Here is a 22,741-nt window from a genome sequence, read left to right as displayed (position 1 = left end):
GGACAGAATCGTTAAGGTTGTGATAGGCTGAGGAGATTCGATTCTAAAACGATACGGAAGATACGGCAGTCGACAGGTTTGACAAACGAACGACGAACGAAAGACGAACACTCGTCGTGGCAGCAGCGTGTATTCTTATTGTTATCAAAGTTTAAATAAACTCGGCACAATATCAAGATAGATCATTCGCAAAACAGGCTCAGTTATCAGGAGCGGCCACGATTATCGATAGGAATTAATTTTAATTTCCATGGGAATTAATACGACCCGTTATTGAAACGGAATATAACAACATACCGTGTCATCGTTAACTTTTAACACAGCAATTAACGTTTCCAACGGATGCAAATCGATTCATTGAATGTACCTAACTCGCGATAATTCCTCTGCCATAAAAGCAAGTTCAATCGACCAACAAATCTGGAACTGAGATGGAATAACGGAATTAATATAAATCCTCATTACTTGCGTATCTGCGAGTTCGCAACGATAAGAATCGATTATGAGCCCTCTTCTCTCTCTCTTTCTCTCTCTCTCTTTCTGACTCTCTCTCTCTTTCCCTGTCTATCTTCGTCTCTCTTTTTCTCCATGTTCGCTACCTAAGATCGCCAGTGGTCACTTCCTGTTCGCAACAAGCAGATCCACGAGTACACTACTTCGTTTACTCGCCGCGAATGATTTATCTCCGATAACCGCCGCGATCCTCTTCGATGGATGCACGACGTGCAGCCTAGAGACGTTCGTGAATGCGTCGTTGTCTCTGCGCTTCCTTCTGCCTTCGTCGTGTACTTCGAATTGCGCAACGTGCTCCCACAGAAACGTGTCTGCTTCCTTCTCCCTCGTTTCTCGTCTTCGTCTCAAGCCGCGTGCTTCCGATGCCCGTGCATCATCTCGTGCCTCTCGTTCCCTTTCGCGGTCCCGATCCGGTAACGAAGAGATCAAGCCGCGTCACGCTGCGCTCCCGCGGAACTCCATCCACCGCAAACGGTGTGCACGTTCACCTGTCACTCGGTGATTTGCATCGAGCGTTACGTCAACCGGTCGATCTATCGGTCCGCGGCGAGCAAAAATGCGTGTTGCACGGGGGAACCTTGACGACCGGAGAACCGGTGACGTTCCCGACGAGCCACGAACGAACCGACGTACCTACGTCTCTCGTCGGTTCCGGTTCAACCGCCTCGTGATTGCTTCTTGATGACCAAACGGGTACGGCGCGTCAGCGTTCGAAATCGATTTCGATTTACTCCGAATACCAACGGCTTCTTCGTATTATTTAATTCGGATTTATACAGGAAAATATTTCGTTCAAATTTACGTTTCTTACAATTACGTTTGTTCGTGGGTTTTAATAATTGGTCCACAGCGCCGAACGCTGACGGTTAACACGGTTAAGTACGAGTCGTCGAGCGAAATAGTAGTATACATATCATATTGCGTTTTCGGATCACCTCATTATATCGTATCTTTGTTATATTATCATCGTTATTATTACCATCGCCATTATCTATACGAGTATAAATACATACATCATCGTAGCACATTTGAATTTTCATTCTAAAAGTCGATTCTTTGTCCGCTGAGATTCAAATTTTCTCGTGTAAAATGGCTTCAAAGGTTTTCCAGGTTTTGCAGCTTACGCGGTACTAGCAGTGTGAAAAGCGAATTTAAGACGCCGGCAGACACGGAATCCGGAGAGCCTTTAGATTTAGGGCAAAGAAACGAAATCGCTCGTGGATGCGAAGCACGGGAGTCGCTAAAATGTCCGGGAGGAAGAGCGGTCGTCGGTGGCGGAGCCGTGCGCGCCATCACGTGAATTCTAAAACGTCGTCTCCGTCTTCCCCGCCCCAGGACCTCCCCCTTTCCACCCCGAGATAGTTTTCTAAATGCACCGACCGCGAGACGCACGAAACTCGCCAGATGTCCAAATGCCCGAGGATCTCGCCGACGGGAATTTCGAATAAAATTTCGATAGCGGACAGAATCCGAATTGAAACGACCGGTGACCTTGGCCGTTGGTATCCAATTATGGGTAAAATTCGCGGTTTGAATTTCCTTAAATCGTCGCCGATTCCGAATGCAGCGTACGAAGTATGACGACCAGGATTGCATTTTAAATTTCACGATGGCGGTTCGGGGAAGCCACAGGACCACCATTCTTATTGTTTAAACAGGTGCAAGAAGTCTTGAGAAATTGCAGAATTTCCACGGCTATCTTTCAATCTTAATTTCGCACACATTATCTCTGCTAGTTGGAAAGTTAGTGGGAAATCGTGGAGCTGATGGAGAATATCGATTCCATTGGTCCTCTGCACGTTTCTTTGGGAGAGTTTACTGGTGAGAAATACTGGGTCAATAAGTTGCTTGCTTCGACTTCACCTTACTTAATAGAAACCTCAATCTTGTCACTATTATCAGATAATTTAGTAGTTATTTCAGAGAGGAAGAGAGAGAGAGAAAGAGAGTAACAAGAAGAACCATTTAACTCCAATAAAACGCGAAATGCAACGAAGAATAACGTGATCTTCTGTCGTTTAACGATCTGCTACAAAGCTGGAAGTTTTTAACGCAAATCGCCGCACTTCGTTAGCGTATCGCGAGAAGGGACGACGCTCATTATCCGTGACTGACCTTAAAGACTCACTGCGATTATCTTGCCACGGCAACGTCGTGTCACCTGAACGACGTGTGTTGCACGTGCATGAATCATTATGCCGAACGGGTCACGGGACTCCGTTCAAAGCGACACTTTCCACCAATCTTCAGACTTATATTATTTACGGTTTATCGCTGTGCCTAATATATGCATTGCTACCAGCATATCTCTCGACGCCATTGTAGTCGCTGCGGACACGTCGTTTGTTCACGCGTTGAGATCCTACGTGGTTGAAGTCCCCCGCTTCACCTCGACTGAATTCTCGGCGATCCATCGGCCAACCGTTTCATAATTTTCTATTATTCCATACCGTTATCGGCGCCTAACGAGTACATGCGGCAAGCTTCAACGCGATAATTCCGAAAGAAGATAGGAGAGGGTAGAATTACACGAATCGAGGCCGATTAAGCGGCGACAGAACGTCCGCGAATGGCCGACGTTCCCTGTTTTTTCCATCCTTCGTCTCCTCCTTCGCCTTCCTGTCTCGCGTGAGAGACCTCGAGACAGCGGATCGTGTCCGGTGCAATTATCCCCCTTCAGGCCGGCGGGGCCGTTCCGTTCCCTGGTCAGTTCGTTCGTTCGTTCGACCAGGTCTTTGCAGAGAGGTGAACGCGAGCCGAGTGTGCTCGCCTATCGGAAGACAGCGAGCCGGTGGCGAGCATAGTGTGCACAGCTCGTCGAACAGCCACACGGCATTCCCTATTCCTCGCGCGGACGGCCATCGACAAAGCGAAACGTCTCATGAAATATTACACGGTGAGAATTTACGCGTACCAGCGGCCTTCCCTTTGATCAGAACCCGAGGAAATCGTCCGTTCCGGTCCCGAGGGGAACGTGGATCCCGAGCCACACGATGCAACAACATCGTCGTCGTCTGTATCGATTCGTTTACTCTCTTCTCTCCTTTTTTATTCCATCACCGTCGCGTGCTCCCTTTTCTCCCATCCTCGTTCGTTTTATGCGATTTTCGCGCTTCTTCCACAATACACGCCTTTTATCTCGCTCTCATCCTTTTGCGTTACTACTTTCTCTTCTCTCTCTCTCTCTCTCTCCCTTCCTCTCTGTCTCTCTTTCTCTCCCGCATCCGTGTCCGTGGACACGATCATACCTTATGTACAGCACGCCACCGTCATCCGCAGGGCGGACACTCGTTCGTTTGGTATTCGACGCGCTGACCACTCGCTACTTTCGTGTGGATCTGCGCGCCTCCCTCATCCCAACCACTCCGTATATATACGTGCCCGTCGTACCGTGGTCCACGGCTACGAGAGAATTCGCCTCTCGCCTCGATCCGACCGGCTGGGATCTACGTACGTGCCGTGCACCGAGGAAAACGTTTTTACAAGCCCGCTGAGAACCTTGGACCGAGGGAGTATATACATTTACTTGGACACCGAGGTGGGTTAGTCGCGTAATTATCGACGTAGCTTTGTCCCAGGCTTTGACTAATTGCAATTATTACGATTTCTTCACACGTTCTCCAGAAGTATTTATTTTTAACGAAAAAGAGAATTCTTGAACTCTTAATCGCATCCAGGGGACGCTTTGGACATAAACAACTTCATAATTTCACTTTCAAGTAACTTCAAGAGATTTGGTGATCTTCTAATGTCCATTTTACAGTTACAGTTTATAGGCTTAAGTTTAAATCTTTTCTTAAGGTACTTTGGAATTTCGTTAGCCGAGTTTTATTTTCTTTACTATAATCATGGAAGTTTATTTTTCTATATTTTTTGCATTCTTTTCTTCGATCAGCATACATATAGTTTTTATCCTTGTTTTAGGAGGACGTGGATTAAAGTCGAGTTGTCCAATGAATCGATACTTATAGAACAGTATTTGATTATTGTCGAAGATTGGAATTCAGAGTAAATATTGGGATCTGACTCTTTGACATTTTTAAGGTAGCGTTTAGGGGACAATATGAGGAACTCAAGTATTTAGATACATAAGTAACGCCGCGCAAAATTAAATTATCGTTTCTGAATCGAATCTGCTGTGCACCTATAAATATAATTTATAGGAATTTGAACGGGTCGATCGAATCGATCGTAACTCAAACGTTTATGACCGCTCCGTCCGATTCCTAGTCGCTCTGCGTAGCTATAAATTTTTCCCGCCATCCGATCGCTTGTTTATTTAAGCATCCGATCGCGAGCTGGAAATTAGCAGACTCATTAGAGTAATTTTCGCGCTTTTTTCCGACATAGAAATCGAAACACTTTTTTAATCGTTTTTAACTGCAACCAAACAAACGTTCATCTCTGTATTAAACATATTTTCATTATATGTACAATTAATTATGAAAAAGTATTGAAATGTTCGCACAAATATCTTTTTCGTATTAACAAAAACTGCTTGAATTTTTATGAAACGGAAAGTAAGTATCTACAGTTGCAAGAATATTAGATATAATAATTATCACAGATATTCAATTTATAATCAAACGTCTGCTCTTTATTGTACGAAATATTCAAATCTTCAAGCGGAGAACGTGTGGCAAGATATCCACATGCATATGCCTTTTCTATCAAAAAAAAATTGCTCTGATCTATATAGAACCAAAGCAAATATCCATAGCAAAGATATTAAGACAAACCATCGGAGACATTCAATTTCTAATTAGTATTCTTCATCCATTGTTCCACCAAATATTTAAATGTTCAAACAAAGATTATTAAAAAAAAAGACAAGTTAATCAACTCGGTCAATCAAACTCCCGTTCAAACAAAACCGACGGAAAAACGAACCTAGAAACGATGATATCACAACTCACCCTCCACGGCAACGTTATGCGTTGCCGATAAGCGTAAATTTATCCACAGCAAAGAGCGGCTGCGATTCCAACTAGAACGTCATAGGAATATGATAATCGCGCCACTAAATTCTCCGTCCCGTTCGCTCTTTCATCGGGCAATTTACAATAACCGGCGGGAACACGATAAATCGCGTGACGTCGGCCAATAACACAGGCTCACGAATCTCCGGCGCGTTTACACGCCTCGGCCGACGTGCACCGGGCCGCTTGGTTGCGTACTCTTGGACCAGATTCTGTGGCTTTGCGAGGACACGAAGCAGTTGATCGGGGGCCAACAGCTTATTAAGTTGCAAGACGCGTTCGAACCGCGATACCGGCGGTCCGCGATCTACTACGCGAACACCGCGACGGATGTCGTTAAACCGGTCGTCCGGCTATACGCTGCCTTTTCGGGTTTATGTTCCGCCGCGTGGCCGGATAAACGGTGCTAATTGTACGATAAATCGTCCGCTGAGTAGCCCTTTCCCACCCCTTCCACGTGTGGATGCTACATGGGTAAGGAGGACCAGGTTGGGTACTCGCGATAAGAAAGTCGTTAATTCCTTTATGGATAATGGAACCGATAGTGCGTTGCAAGCACTGTGCACCATTTTAGAGCAATCGTGGAGACGCGCGATTGGAGGACGTGGTCGGTCGAGCTGCAAGAACGAGGCGGATCGAGACCTCCATGAGAGAATGGAAGGGTTGTAAAGAGGCAAAGAAGAGTTCTCAAAATGAGAAAGATTTATACAGTGTTTTTATAGAAATATTGATCGTATGCTTCTAAAGTTTGTAATTTAGAAATCGACTGAACCGTGGCACAGGTTACGGGGTCAGAAGCTTCTACAATTTCCTTTTCTCTTTAACCGCAACAGTGGAATCGTGGAAAAAACTTACAAGATCTTAGATATTATAAGCTATTATTCGTACCCTATGTTTTGTGGCATTTATAGCGTAAAATATATACTGAATGCAAATTAACAATTCTAAAATTAAATTACTTGAATCAAATTTATCTTAAATTGTTGTGATCATCTATGACCTATTGACTCCAATCGAGGATTCAAAATTGCGAGAAAATGAGTTACCTAAGAGTGTAAGAGCTGAAAGAAATTCTCATCAAGACCATATTACCCGGAAGACTACGAATTTGCATAAATATGAACTTCGCCTGTCTCCAACCTTCCCTTCCAATCATACATCGATAGACGATCGTATTGCACACCTGTCTGACATTTACGAATCGAGTTGCACTTGCATTCACTCAGCCACGACACATCAATCAACTGTAATTGCGATCGTTAGGCAACATAAAATTTCGCGACACGATTTGACATGGTCTTTAGAAAGGACCAAGTTTCCGACACGATCCAGCTCGAGTCCCGTTACAAAGGGTACCGAATCGACGAGGTAACCCGCGTTGTTTCAACCCACGCCCTCCGAATGAACGCTTTCGTGGTTAGGCAAAACAAGAATCGATCGATTCGACACAAGACGGAAGACGGTCAGAGGAACCTCGAGTAACCATGGCCAAAACGACGGATGGTGTTCGCCCCCTCCCCCATAAATCATATTAATAAACCTCACTGGCTTGCTACGCACATTCTATTCAGCGGCGGATAGTCTACCTTCCACCTCTTTGAACAGACATTTTCTGAATATATTTTATTTTCTCTTTTTTCCTCTTCCAAACCGACGCTACGATGTACGATTCAATCTTAAATGTAACGTGTTCTAAATAAATATGAAAGTTACGTATCTGTACGCTTCATTCATTTTTGAAAAACATGTACTTCGTTTTTGCACTTGTACCACCTGCCCGTCGATCTCCTTAATTGCAACAGCTGTAACGTGTATTTGAAACTATGTTTTCAGGGACCAAAGAAAGTCAACTTAAGAAACTGCAAAAATTTCAACCTGCCGCTTAAAAATTTGAACACAACCATATTAGAAATGATTCGGTTCAAAGGCCTCCGATTCTAACCCCCCGAATCGTCTCACGGATCTCAAGTTTCCTTGACCATCGAAGCCCTTTTACGCGAGAACGGTCGCTGGAAAAAGCGCTATCTGGCGTGGCGGAGTCGCGCGTGAACGGCTGTCAGGAATTCCAGCGGAAACGGTATCAGCTGCGGCGATTCCAGGATCACCGGCGATCTCGGACGAGCCGTGCACCATTCAAGATCGATCACCGATAAAGCCGGGCTCGGGACATTCCGCTCGGTAGCGGCCTCGAAAATCTGCGTCCGTTGGCGCGGAATGAAGCGATGCATCTTTCGAGCGAGGCGGCCGATGCCGCACGAAATCCAGGGAAGACGCAGAAAAAGCCGGAGCACGGAGACGGTACTAGCATGAAAAAGAGAGTGGTCACGGGAGTAGAGAGGAACAAAGACGAGAATACAGAAGCAAAGAGGGCAAAAGAGAGGGAACAGAGAGAAAGACAGGGGAGAGGATCACCGGGGCCAACGGTGGGATGCTTGATGGCGCGATAGTTCCCTAAAGACGGATGGTAGCCGAGTCATGATCGTTGAAAGTTATGCGTACGTTCTTGCCTCAGCTCGGACCAGAGCGGAGCAACCGGCACGGACACGGCTTCCGTCTCTTTCATAGCCAGATATTATCCTCTTGTAATCGCGGCCCCCGCGAAATGCCACGAACGCGGAGCAATCGTGCCGCGGACGAGGGGACCGGACGATGAGAGCTCCGTCGATCTCTTTTATACACTGTAGATATACGTGCGAGCATCCACCCAGAGAACTGATCCTCAAATATGCCCAATTAGCCCGGGCTGACATAATAAGTAGATAAACAACTCTAAATCCTCTCGCGCGGTGAGATCACAGGCGCGAAGTTTTTCTGAGGGTATCCGGTCTCCGTGACAAGAACAGACCACAAGGTGCTTTCTCTACTCTCTCGTTCTCGTTTCTCTATTTCTCTCAAGGTAGAGATCCCTGTTCTTTCTTTGTTTGGTTGCAGTGTTCAGCTGGTTGGTTGGGTCGCCTCGTGTCTCTTTGTGCCAGGGCGACGGTACTACTTTAGGGTCGATTTAGTCACCCGTCCGTCAAGAACGTTCCGGTTTTTCGCGGCGGTTCCACTCGTTTTGCCGGTAAATCGTGCCGCTGAAACTGTTCTTCTCCTGGGCCGGGCATGCCGATCGGACGGTCGACACGGAGGGCCTAGAGGGGGTCGGAGATTTATCGGGGAACAGGGCAGCCGCCACCGGTGCCCTGTCAAATTTGAAGTCCGATCGGACCGGTGATTATCGCGCTCGGGAACGGGTTTCGCGTTTCTCTTTTTCCCGCTCTGATCGCGAGATTTGTCCGCGCTTTGCGATCGACAAAAGATGGGCCTGATACGAGCGAAGATAAAACGTTGAAAAATTAGCAAAGTAGAATTAATTTCGTATAAAAGGTCGAAAGTAATATATATTGTTTGTATCCTATGTTAGAAGCGTAAAAAATCTTAAATCTTGGTTTCCTTTGACTTCTAAATCGTACATCCTTAACTCTTTACTGCGCTGTTAAAACACTTTACTTTTGTTCTATGTTGGTACCCGGAAATGTATAAAAAAACACCGGCATACGTAGGTATAGTCTGAGAGTCATAGCTTTGACGTCAGCGTTGCACTGCGTGGTAGTTGAATACATTATAAAGACTGCAATATTATTACTATTCCTACAATATCGCTAGAGGACTGTCCTTCGATGAACGACGTCATCTTCGGAAGAATTGTTAAACTAAACCCTAGAACGCAACGAAGCGCTAGGGTTATCCTCTCGTATGTAGAAATAACATTTAAAGAGAATGTCTTGGACGATTTGAAAGTAAAATCTGTTGAAAACGAGCCGGTTATTCTTACGTGAACGTCCATGAGAGAGATCAGTGATTGCGTTCCTCAACCGATAATTAACTTTTTTAACAGCCTCCGGCTATCGAATGTCCGCACTTGTTTGATTTTCATAAGTTGTCGACTAGGTGTGCGCGAAAAAAAGAATCGTATACTATCGTTCGAGGATCGTGCGCGGTTGATTCGTATGCAAACGTGTTCTTCTAATGAAATGCTTCTATCGTTTCTGGTTGCTCAACTTAAGCGCCGATCGCTCCCCAGCCCCGGCAAATAAACAACCTTAATGACGAACAACGTGTGACCACGCTAATGGGAAATTAAATCCGCGAATCGTTGGTACGAGGCTCTGGAAGAGGCTCGTGATTAATTTCGCGACTCGCGCATCACGAGCCTTGATCAATGGTAATTTATTCAAAGAACATATTGTTCGACACTAATCTTTCGACCGCGTCGCTTTTCAACGGGTGTTTAATGTAATTTGGAACTCTCAAATTTAATGGATTCCTGTCACGGAGCAAAAATATGTACACCCCTGTCCTTTTATTCTTTTACAAGAATAAACTCCGTATCTTACATGTATCGCGCATTAATGCACAATAATACATCTTATCGAATTCATTGGATGGCGTATTAATTAGAAATGAAGCCACTAAAATAAACGGTGGCAAGTATTTTCTTTTTAATCTTTTTTTTTAACAGATGAATTTGTGCTTTTCATTAGGAACGAAATCGGTATCGTAAAGTAATATCTACATGAATCAGAATCGATCCAGTTTCAATCGAAAATTAATTTCTCAAATGCTGCATATCGCAAACTGATCCACAATTGATAAAAAGAATCGTATTTCCTTCAAAGTAGAGTCACCATCTTCCGCCATATCGAATAGCAAAGGCAAATGATGTAAACGAAGTATTCGAATTGAGTCACGTTATCGTCGCGCGATTAAACGCGATCGCGCGTGCTATACGCGCAAATCGAGGCAAGTTATTACGGTTAATCTATGCCAACCTCTCTCGACGACGAATCGGCGTGGTTCGTCGGTCTCCACCGTTTCGATGGCTTCGACGCCAGTTGAATCGTAATGTCGGCCCCCTTCGAGTGCCGGGCCCCTTTCGCACGGCATACGATAATACGGGCGTAGATTTAATAATGGAATGCTTAGCGGATCTCGAGCTAACGCGTTGTAATTTTTGGAGAGGAGAGAGCAACACGGGAGGGATGACTACGTGAGTAGCATGTGTGAAGAGTGTCGACGCGAGACAACCCCCTGGAAAACCCTCGACGAGCACGTAATCTATTTGTTGAGCGACCGCAACTTCGTTCGCCCGGGAAAGATGCGTACGTCCCAGCGGGGACGCCAGTGGAAGACAGACGCGAAAATTGGAACCATTTCGCTCCTTTTTCGACGTTCAAAATTGCTGTTTCATATTTCTTATAGAAAAGTAATAGATTTTATTTTATCGAAGATCTTTTGTTCTTGCAAAATGCTTCGAATTTCTATTTACGCTTTGAGAAGGTATCGAATATCTTAATCTTCTATGGAGCTGATTGGTAGCTGAAGGATTAGAAACTATCAGATTTTTTACTTATCTTTTAGTTCTTTTGAAATCTAGATGTTTTTGAAAGTATATTACTTTCATTTGATATTATCTTATATTACATATGTATTTTAATATTATATTTTTTAATGGCTATAGCATTGTCTATTGTCTATTGAAATAAACTTCCCTATTTTTTATTTCGAGCGCCACAGTGCTATTTTGTCCGATTTAAAATTTCTCATTTTGAGATTTCATTTGTCTAAAGTCCCCTGGGTATATTACATACATATATTCCAACTATAGAGGTTGTTAATTAATCGCTTTAAACAACCATGTTCGTGTCAAAAGCATCTCAGAAACTTCCCTTCGATTCAACCAAATTTCTCGATACCTTTATCGCCTACTAAATATTACAATGCGGGCGAAGGAGAGTTCTTGCGATCGTTTCGAGCATAAGCGAAGCAAACAGTCGTTTAAGGAACCGTTCGGGGCATCGGGAAACTCCGCGATGTCTCGAAACTCGTAAGAATCACTATTAGGGACAAATCCGGCGGGGACCGAGCGATAGGAACGCGAAGGAAAATCCCCGCTACGAACGACGTTAACCGGCTCGTATCCATTCCTGGCCGATGTAAAACCGACTTTAATACTGTCGTATTTCCGCTCGTAAGAATCTTTGTATCTCGGTGCCGTTCACCGAGCTGTTGCGGTCTGCCGTTCCATCAGATCCGAACGTCTCAGAAGAGGCGTCCATCCGTTCGAATACCTTTCGAAGGACCTTATTGTCGTGCGTATTTATGGTCACTTTTTAAAGCCGTAAACCCAAAGACGTTTTCATGATTTTCAAAGTCTTCATCCAAGAATTATAGTACGGCGTTAATAAGGAGTTAATTATTTTCAATCGCAAGGCACCGCAAAAAACATGATGTCAAAACGATGTTTTAAGTAATCCACGTTTGCCCCTTTCGTACTTCTTATTACCAACATCAACTGTGAATAATTTTGAGAAACACCATTTCTTATTATCCGAATTACCAAACAATCGGTAATTAATTACCAAATATAATAATCGGATTAAACCGGATTGTTGGTTAATCTCCGACGCGTAGATTTATACGGAAGCAGGGAATTTTACGGATTTCTAGGTGGAAGAGTAAAGAGAAGAGAAGCGGAGGATCGGCTAGCTAGTACTGAATAAAGTTTTACACACGTCGAGCACCTAGTAGATTTGCATTCTAATTATTGCATGATCTGACAAACAGGCGGCTATAATCCGACCCGGCTCGAGGTATCGTGAAAGGAGAAGAAAGCACGAGAGACGAACGGAGAAGATGAGGATAGACTGAGGTGTCGAAGAACGCTGACGGGTGTATGCGAGCTCGTATTCGAGGTAAAGGAGGCAAGCACACACACACACTCTCTCTCTCTCTCTCTCTCGCTCTTTCTAGCGAGTATAGGATGCTTATCTTATCGGTGGGCCGATGGTCCTTCCCAAAAATCATTCCCATTACGTCAGGCTCGATCGAAGCCCGGTAGCCAATAAATACGTGCCCGCACCACGGGATTAACCGCGTGCCCATAAAATTTAATTTTCCTCATTTACCCTGGCTACTGAATTTTTTAATTAACCCCACCATCCCATCCTGGATCCTGGGCCATTTCCTTAGCTACCCGGCTACTCTTATGCAGATTTTATTGCACGTTAAAGTAATACTATGTATCGGTTTGTATCTTTTGAAGAAAGTGGTAATACGGTAGACGTAAAGTGGAGATTCGCCGGTTACGCAGGTGTCTTCGAAAACGACGATCCCGGGGAGGAAAGTACTTATGAACATGGTTATACCATGTTGACCGTGAACGCGCCTGAATGGAGTTTTAACGTCGATTCAGGTTGTTATCCCGTGTACATAATGTCAGCATTTTTCAAATTGCCCTCTGCTTCAGATGGCCTCAAGTGTTCCGCTTATCGGTTCAGATTGCTCATTCCAATGCGAATTATGCGTCGCTAAACGCTTCGATTCGTTGGCTTACTGATAAGCTGTCCATACATACAGAATCAATTTCTTTCACCCTTGTTTTATAGCGCTCGGTGTTTTAACGCTTGGTACACGATATTGCTATTAGCATGAATGAAAACGAGGGTGCTTGTATCGTTTATGTTTGCATAAGGAAGAAACTTTCGGTTGAAGTTACATCTGAATACAAAAAGGTTGAATACAAACTATAAAAAGAAGCAATAATGAAAAATACTTTCCAGCGTAATTTCCACGAGATTCTCAGAGGGCAAAACTCTCGTACAGCTTTCCCAGGATCATTAACATCAACACCTGAGATGGTCTTTTAATTATCCTTGGAGTGACGGGATGATCGAGTCGCGAGCGATTCGACACAATGCAGACGAGCTCGCGCTGGCATCGATCTAACCTGTCGCTCCCACAAGGGACACGCGGGACCCGTTAATGAATACTCAGAAGCATGGCCGGTAATTACACTTAAACGCGCCACATGGCGAGCGTATTTCGCGCTGATTGCCGCATATGTCTGTCAAAGGGACTCGATCAGAACGGTGAGAAGATCGTGGAACGCACAATGCTGGACATTATGCGATTCAGACGCGGGGCAGCGTGCTTTAAAAATTAAGTCTCGTCGCTACTAACGTCGTTCTGCCTGATCTCCGTTCTCTTTTCCTTTCTTCATTACTCATCTTCTGGTTTCTTTCGTTCTACCTTTTCCTCTATCCTTTTCTTTTCGTCTCGTATCTCATCCTTCCGACGAGCTGTTACGCTGCACGTGTGTGCAACGCAGCCAGGGATCGTAAAAAAATGCAACTAATTAACGACCAAAAAGTCGGTCCAGCGCGGATGTTTTTTGCGCGGTTCAAGAAGCAAGAGAGACTGAAGTCAACGCTTCGAACCTTCTCTGGATCTCTCCTCCTTTCAGTCGCTTGTACACCATCTTTCGACGTGTACGCTGATCAGATTCGATCGATGACCTTTCTTCGTTATCGATTTGTAGTTCGATATTCGTGCGAAACAGGTGTGAAATTTTCAAGTTCTCAGTCATTCGTTCGTTCGCGATTTTACTCGTTTCAATGACAAGCGAAAATAATCGAAATATTCAACGATTAGAAGATTTATCATCATAGAACGATGATGATTCCTTATAAAGTAAGGACTAAAGTAAGGTCAAGAGATTCATAACTCGCAGATTGTGCCAGGACTCGTCCTTTTTCCGCACACTTGCCGTCGCAAAATTATTACCCACGCAATCCGCCATTTCTATTCTTCGAGATTACCCGCGGCATCGCGTCGTCGTTATCCGGCTCGTTTCACCGACTGAATAATACAATACATAAATATTTATAGGCGACCACGTTCCTGGGCACCACCACCTTTAGCCATTTATATATTAATTACTTCACGCAACCGCGCAATGAGTCTGATATACGACCGAATGAATAATCCGCGATAATTCGTGACTCGAGGGCGTTTCTTCCCCGAAGAAGCGCGAAAGTCGCGTAGACGACGCGTCGAACATGCCACATTGTGCTCGTAGGAACGTTCAAAGCATAAATATTCATGGATAAAAATTCATCGACGTCAAAGATTCGACATATCGTTATTAAAGTACGGGATCAACGGAACTGCTCTTTCTTACCGAAGCGTCGAAAGACGCCACGAATGGAAACTTGGTATACTCGGCGAATATACTTTGTGATCGACGCACACGGGTCGATGGTTAAAAAAATATGACGGCAAAACTACACGTTACTATAACGAAGAATGCGCCGGCCGATCTGTCGCATACATATTTATAGGAATCGATTCGGGCCCGTACACATTTTACAGTTTACATATTAATTACGTCGTTAAGGATTCCACGGTGCAGCGCGACGCACGGTAGATTACGCTTTTGATATACGATTTAGTAAAATTAGCATTCAGCCGCGATGCTGACGAGCGCGACCGATACCACACGCGTCTGAAAAACCTATTTATAAATGCGGCGAAACCGGCCGGGAAACGGGCCAGGCGACAAAAATCGTGTAACCAAAGTCGATGGAATGATCGAAATCGAGAAGTTGCGTGTGGCGGCGATTGAAATATTCAGCATAAATACGAAATTCTGCCAGAGATTTCAAATATTTGGAATCAAATCGATCGACTTTATTTCGGTCTCGGATGTTTAAAATGGTGATTTATGTTTAATTTTTCACAAATCAAAGGAATCTGTAGAAATCATCTAATTCTGCAACATAACAGAAATTAGAAGTAAATTATCCACACCATCTGAAATGAAATTGAAATCGGAACAATATATACTTTATTAAGATGATATGAAATAAAATTGGGAAGTTAAAGGCATATGAATTCATCGGTATAACAAAATACAAAACCCCAAGCTTACAGACCGAGACGCACACGAAATTACAGTCGAGAATTATTATGAAAAAAAAAAAATGGTGTGGAAACGAGCTCGGTCACGGTTCGATTCTTTAACGAGAATCGCGTAGAAATGAAAACGTAACGTTGGCGGAGGCGATCGCGGATCACGACAGATCTCGGAACGCGCGATCCGCCTCGGCTGCAATCTAATTAATCTAATTAAGCCGCCGGAGCGGCTCGTTACCGCGGCGCGCGCCGTACGCGCCAACACAAAACCGAGTTGAAGAAACGCTCCGCGAAAGACCATCGGTACGAGACATGGATCGCTTCACGATCGTTCTAGTATAGCCACTGTCATTCCTTTGAAATACTTGAAACTTTGTTATTTGGTACTAATTATATCATTGCTATCGAACTAGCCATGTTCGCGTTTGAAGATACTATTAATGGAAACCTGTTGGCAATGAAAAGATTTTGTAGATTATGAAATTGCAAATGATCTGTTTCCAATGCTACTCGCAGATTTGATAATGGTATTTAGTTGTAGTCTATCGCTTTTACTTCTTGCTATATTCATTTAACATGTAACAAACATATGGTTACCGTTAGTAATGAATGATAAATACCTAGTCAACAAATTCATTTCTAAAATTCTATTGCATATTTTTAGTCTCGTTACTTGTGGCACACCACTAGACTCATCATTATATTTTCCCCCATTTCTTGTACTTTTGACATATGAGATAGATTCTTTGATATTAAAATTCAATTTAATCGAAGTTCAATAGAAATTCAAGTTGGACATATTAAAGCTAATTCCCTGGTGCGTGCTATTTCTAGATTTTAACTGACTCATATATCAAGACGTACGTACATTATCATATTATGCAGATATGATTAGAGCAATTATAAACAGCCTCGAATTTTACCAATTAGTATAAACCAGTCGCGAGAAAATGTTGAATTTGACTCGGGCAGCAATAGTTAAAGATATCGTAAAGTTTTTAAGAGTATAATTATCAATAAAAATACTCGTATACATTTCAGAATAACAATACGTGAAAAATTCACGACACCGACGTCGAAGTATCGGTAAGATAGCGGTGGACGCGATTAAATCGTTCCAGCGACTAGTTTCGTCAAACGAGGGTATTTCATCGAACACGCCGCATGAAAACCTGCGTAGCCGGCCGAGTCGCAAGAGTTACAAATGTAAAGAATAACTTCGTTAATTAAGATCATTAAAGTGCGTGAGCGGCAATTGCACGGATGGATTTCCGCAAGGATCGATCCGGTCATGTCGAGTTTACGGACGATCCTTGATTACGAGAAACAGAGCGAAGAACAAAGAAGAAACCGGGATGACGAAGGAGTAGAATAGAAATGAATAGAAAGAAGAAAGAATTCGCTTGTCCACTTACCCGTGACGTCTGAAACAAAAGAAAGGGAGAAGCTTTAGTCGAATTTTCATTTTCCACGATGATTATATATAAAAATTACATTCACTCATCGTGCCCTTTTTTTCTACACCAAAATGCCAATTATATATTTCTCATAATAATGTACCAACGTTCGCTGTTTTAGCAATTTTAAATAACTCTCGCCGCTTCTCTCTTTCTCGATCACTGTCAAGGGGTGAAAAGTCACCCGTTGAACGACGTTACGCGCGAAGAAGGGAAGGAAGATAGAGCGATGCGTAAATGGGAAAACTAACAGAATGCACAGCTAATTCCGAGCTAATTGCCTTCTTGGCGCTAAAGAACGTTTCACGACGAAAAACTGACTTTCCGTGGCTCCGTGGAAAAGGGGATTAAGAGCGCGAATGGCATTCTTCTCTTCACGGTGTGCCGCGCCATACGGCCGCGAGGATAAAAGTCGCAATTACCCGGTGTGCCGTCGTTCCCGACCTCGGCTCTTGTAAAAATGCGAAAATCCGTTCCTTCGCCTTTTGTTGCGTTTAATTGAAACGTACGACGGAAGGCGAGCCGTCGATTCGCCTGTTTTTCCAGCGACAAGAAAGCAATAGAGCGGAGGGATAGAAGCGAGGAAGAAGGCAGATAGAGCAAGACGGAGGGAAAGGAATTGCAATCGAGCCGAGATGCCATTGGAATGGAAGCTCGCAGCTTTTAATCGCGAAGATAATCGAGGTCTCCAGCGATTAGCCAACACGATAATTCGATCTGATGATCGTTGCCGATCGTCATCGTGATACTGAACGATTACAAAATGTGCGCGACCGTGCTCGATCGTACAACACAATAATATAAAGAGCGACAAATTACAAGCGTGCAAGTTTCACGGACGGCTGACGTCGTGCTCCGCTTCTTTCCTATTGTTACGATGACTGCGTTCGCGCGAAATAACCCTATAAATTACGCCGATTGAAAGAAATACATAAGCTATGAAATGTCTCTGGTTGTTGACAGATGATTGACGAAGGAAAGAGACGTTGAGCAATATCGTTGAATAAGGATGAAGTACAAGAATTAATTATTCGCCTTGTCTGGAAACACTGAAGAGGTAATTGTTGAAATGGTCTTTGATATTCGTGGCATTGTTTCACACGACTAATTTACATTCTTTCATTTAGTTCTCAATATCTTTGAATCACAGACAACCCACAACTTGGATCTTTACAATTTTAAACTACCGTATTTTAATTCACATTTTGTATTTTAGTCGGCTATCAGTGGTGATTAGCGGTATATAGAATACCATTAAAAATGAATATTTGAAAATTAAATAACCCCTTAATAAAATCTAATGTAATTATTTACAACCCAAAGATGCCCGTTGAAGCTAAAACAATTTCACAAAACGAATTCTTCCCTCTTTCCGCAACAACTCCAACCCTTCCCACATCGACTGGAAGATTCAACCCTCTACCCTTGACAACCGATCAAGCGTCTATACAACTTGTACCCAGAACCATCGCCCATTTCACGGACGAACAGCGTCGATAGTCATGTCTGGTTTACATAACCTAGAAGCCGGAGCGGTCACTCATAATTCCTCGAGATAATCTCTGCGTGGGCAGGATACGCGACCTCCCCCTGGCCCATGCCAGCTATCTACGCTCCTCTATCTCTATTTATTATTCTTAGGCGGCAGGCGCGACTTGGCGTCTCCGCGCAAGCCAGCGAGAGATAGCACGCTGGAGAAACGGGTCCGGGAACACGCGAGAGAGCGGCGAGTGTGCGTTCTGCCGCCGTCGTTGCGCTGCTCTCCCGCGCGCCATTTACATATGTTGCAGCCGCATTCGGAGGAGCGAGAGAAAGAGCGGCGAATTTTTCGCGACCGTAGCCGTACCTCGAGTCGTGTTCGAGCTGACTAACCCATTAGCACCTCGGCTGCCGATCGACACGGCGAATCGATCGATAAAGGCGCCGGCAACCGCTTCCTGCTGATGCCACGAAGCTACTCAAGGGATAACCACGATCAACCACGATAGGTATTGTAGAATGGATTCGTGTATAGCTCTTTGTAACGCGGATTCGCATAACGCGACGAAAAAATCGCGACAATGTTCGTGAAATACGATTGCTAACCGTGTGCGAGGTGTCAAGTAAATTCAAAACAATATTTTACTCGTTACACTCACCAGGTAATTAGATCTAATGATTTATAGTTATACTGGTATGGCTGGTATAAAGATGTAGTTTGTGCAACGCGTGACATATGTCCTCAATGTTGTACGACGATTTGCTAGATTTCAATTTATCAGAAGAAATATTTTATAGATTTTCCGGAGTGATCATAATAGAGAAAATTCTGATTAAAATTTTAAACTGATGAAGTCGGAGGATGTAGCATTGAATTATTAGGTGATCGTGAACGGAGCGGGACAGATGTGTTACGGTTTGAATTGAATTTGAGCGTATTGGAAACGTGTTAAAGTAAGACAAAGATTGTGACAGAGTTGCGAGTGATACTGCGGTATAAAAGTAATCTCGATTACTAAAAACCTACTATTAACTGCAATTCCTTACTTGCAAGCAGCGTTAGTTTAAACAAAATTTAATTTCATTGTGGTCTGTTTTCGTGAATAAATTTTAGCTGAATAGAAATGTACGTTATGATGTATGTTATGTTATTTGTGTCCTTCGAAACATTTAACTCGTATATTTATTTATCTTGTATCAATACACTAATGGTAAATTTATGTTAAATTTAATCTACCTATACGTGATAAGCGCGAAAGTAAAATTCGCAGAAGTAATTTAACAAAAATATCGACTGTTTCCAGCGTTAATTATACCACGCCACGAACCAACGGTTAATTAAAGCCAGTAAAAGAACAAAAACGTTAAGATAGCACGTTATCGCTAGAATAAATTGGCGCGATAATTCGTGTTGTCTAGAAACGACCGAACGAGCTGGAGTGTAAAAGGTGTACAACACGGAGAGAGATCAACGTCTTAAATATAGGGAAAAATTATGGTGACAAGTCGGGGGTGAAAATTGGCAGCGCGTCTATAAAACGGCGCGCGGATCCGAATAGTCTCCGCGATGAATGACACGATGACACGGAACGAGCGCGATAAATTCGACGATAATCGTTCCAACGTTGCCAAAAGACAGACCCCGCCTGAGCGCCGCGATGGTCGCCGACATATTCACGGGTCTTCTTCGACCGACCGTTTCGAAATCGTCGTTGAAATCGTTGAACGAGGTCGATCCCTGGAATTCGCCTTCTCCCGTCTTCCTCGAGTATCGAGTCGCTTCTGGCACCCACGAACGTCCTCGTCGACTATATTTTCCACCACGAATCGAGATTTTCAAATTTACGAAGATTTTTAAAGCTTCCATGTGGGAAGTACTGGCGCTCATAAAATCGTAGCAAGCAATTTTGCAGCAAGTGTCTAGGAGTCTCTAGTATTTAGATATAATATTTTTCTTTGGTCTTCGAAGCTAGGAAATTGTTCTTGCCGTAAAATATTTGTAATCGATAGTTTTATAGTCGGATAGATTCTGTTAACTCTTTGATAGTGTAATAAAATGACGAAGAATTCGAAATTGTTGATTTAGAAGATAATTACCCTGAAATTTTTCTGCGTTTCTGGTAGCAAAGACGAAGAATACGTACCTCCAACTTTTCATAGGAAATAAATATTAATAATTACATAGAATGATACGATGTAAAAATAGTATTCGATAGCTCGAGCGACGCTATTAAACAAAGTAGTAAACGTCATCAACATCAGGCCCGAGCCAGTCGTATTCTCCAGAAAGGATTCGGCTTCACTCAGATCACTCTAACCATCGTCTTAACAGAAATGAACAGAAATTTCCAACTCCATACTTGTCCATGCATCGAAACAACCATGAGGCTGACGAGGACATTTTTCCCAACGTATAAACGATCGATGAGGTGTAATTAAAGGATCGAATCGCGTGATTCGATCTGGTCCGCGGAATTCCTTAGACGTGCGCAGTGACTCTTTACAACGGTCCAGCGGAAAGGGAAGCATAGGAGGAACAGAGGAAGGAGGCCGAATTTTCGAGATGGTTTCTGCCGATCTGGGCTTAATTTGTAGCACGTTCTTGCGGTCAGTAGTGACGAGCAGGCGCTCTGCCGATCAGCGGCGTTGGCCGGTTAGTTAGCGCGAATCCGAGGCGGCTGGTGATGGTGCCGGCTTCTTGCCCGGCTCATTTTTGCTGCTAAAACATCGTCCCTAATTAATCTCCACGAAGCCCCTCCCGGACCGTGAAGCCAGCCGCTACTAATACGGACGAGAACGGTGACAATGACCGGGAGCCAGTGCCTCCGGACGCCTGGAATCCGCCGAATTCAACACGCCGTGCCGGCCGATCCAACGAAAAACCCGGCCGGCCGTTTAACACCGTCCGAGGAATCGGGAGTCGCGCCTAATGGGAATTTGTGAGACCAGCGAAACGTACGAGCCGCACTTAACGTCTCACTTCGACATAGCGTATAAGAGGCCGCCAAACCCCGGCGACACTTTGCTAGTCCGCAACTTCTCCTTATTCCGGGCCCTGATCAAGGCATCAATTAATTGGTCTAATTAACGCGAGTTCTCCAGCTAGTCCGAACTTCCGAGGAATTTACACGATTTGGGGATAGATCGATGGATAATTTTGGAACGTTTTACTACGACACGAAAGAATTTGAATGTTTCTCGTCTCGTGTGTTCTGGTTAGAATAAAAGAGCTGGTCGCGGCACCGTGGCACGAAAGATCGATTCCCATGGATGAATCGAAACGAGGCTAGCAGGGACCGGTGAACAAGCGGCTAGACAGACACGAAGCCAGATATCCTGCGCAGTGGTCGGCAGAGAGGAAAAGCAACGGCGTGGTTGGAGTGGCGGCCGATCGTCGTCGGTCGGATCGTTTCTGAGGGCCGAAAGACACCGTGAAACGCGAGCACGTCGATCCGCGCGCGCTTAAAGGGGGTTGCCGCGATCGCAAAAAGACATACGCGATGCTCGGGCTCCAGTTCCTTTTTAAGTCTCGCTAAGCTAGCGCCGCTCGTTTCTGGTATCCCGTGCCTCCAATTCCCGGGAGTCAATCAACCGAGTCAGGCCGCGACCGGCTGGCTGCGACTCCTATATACGCCACGGGAACCAGCCGGTCAGACACGAAGGGACGGGAGAAAGGGAATCGCCACTTATTCTCTTTACATTCCCCTTAACAAATTTCCAACGGCAAAAACTCGTTATGCCCGTTCGGGGCCCGACGCCTCCCCGTCCAAGCGGACTCGACCGTTCCTCTCTTTCCTCCCCTTCCACCCTTTCTCGACGAGAGAAACCGCCGCGGGAACCTTCTGCCTCTTCCGCTCCGAAATTTCATTCTGCTTTTCCGTGCTCTCACCGTTTCTCTCTCTCTCCCCCTCTCTCTCTCTTTCTCTCTCTCTCTCTCTGTTCGCCATTATGGATGAAATTTAATGGAACTAATATTTAATTCATGTTTTGTTGAAATAAATCGTGACGATAAATTTCCGCGAAATCTTGAAATGTGCTTGAAAGGTTAAGGACCTCGACGAACGAAGAGCCTGCCATACAACGGAGCAACAAGAATCCTGCGTCTATGTGGGTGGCGCGAGATAGGCGGGAGGAAAACGGGAGGCTCTAATACGTGTAATTAATGCGATCTCAGCAACGTGTTCGTCGGACCATGACAAGTGACAAGGACTCCAGAAGCGGCGTGCCTCGTATCGCCGCTTCGTTGGTTTCTCCAAGCTCTTCCTGAATGCTCCAACAGCTCCATAGCGTATTTTTCATATCGTCGCTAACATAAATCGACGATGTAGTCAGCCGAAGATACCGCTTTCTCCGAGTAACAGAGGATCGTAAAAAAAGAAAAAATGTCAAAGATTATCCTTTAGAGAAATCCTCGAGAGACATTCAAAGGAATACTCTGAGACTCGAGCTTTAATTCTTTACCACGAAAAACGTCTGCCATTCTGCAGTTTCTATAACCAACCACCGACAAGAAGCATCGAGCACGAAACGCGATGAAAAGGAAATAGAGGAACCGCTAGTCGGAACGAGTCTAAACTC

General features: G+C 44.3%; 1 protein-coding gene across 5 annotated transcripts in view; it reads right to left on the bottom strand.

Moving 5' to 3' along the window:
• hth (Meis homeobox homothorax) overlaps positions 1-22,741 on the bottom strand; it is a 502,786-nt gene that overhangs the window by 264,660 nt on the left and 215,385 nt on the right. For 3 of the 5 annotated variants that reach the window (XM_033336883.2, XM_076624521.1, XM_033336882.2), the window contains exon 8: positions 16,643-16,651. The exons of the other annotated variants lie outside the window; for them this stretch is intronic. In XM_033336883.2, the coding sequence (XP_033192774.1) occupies positions 16,643-16,651 (9 nt within the window). The remainder of the gene's footprint in view (positions 1-16,642; positions 16,652-22,741) is intronic. 5 annotated transcript variants of the gene reach the window in all.

The sequence above is a fragment of the Bombus vancouverensis genome, chromosome 14 (assembly GCF_051014615.1).
Source record: "Bombus vancouverensis nearcticus chromosome 14, iyBomVanc1_principal, whole genome shotgun sequence".
NCBI classification, from domain to species: Eukaryota; Metazoa; Arthropoda; class Insecta; order Hymenoptera; family Apidae; genus Bombus; species Bombus vancouverensis.
This window is presented reverse-complemented; position numbering and strand designations above follow the sequence as displayed.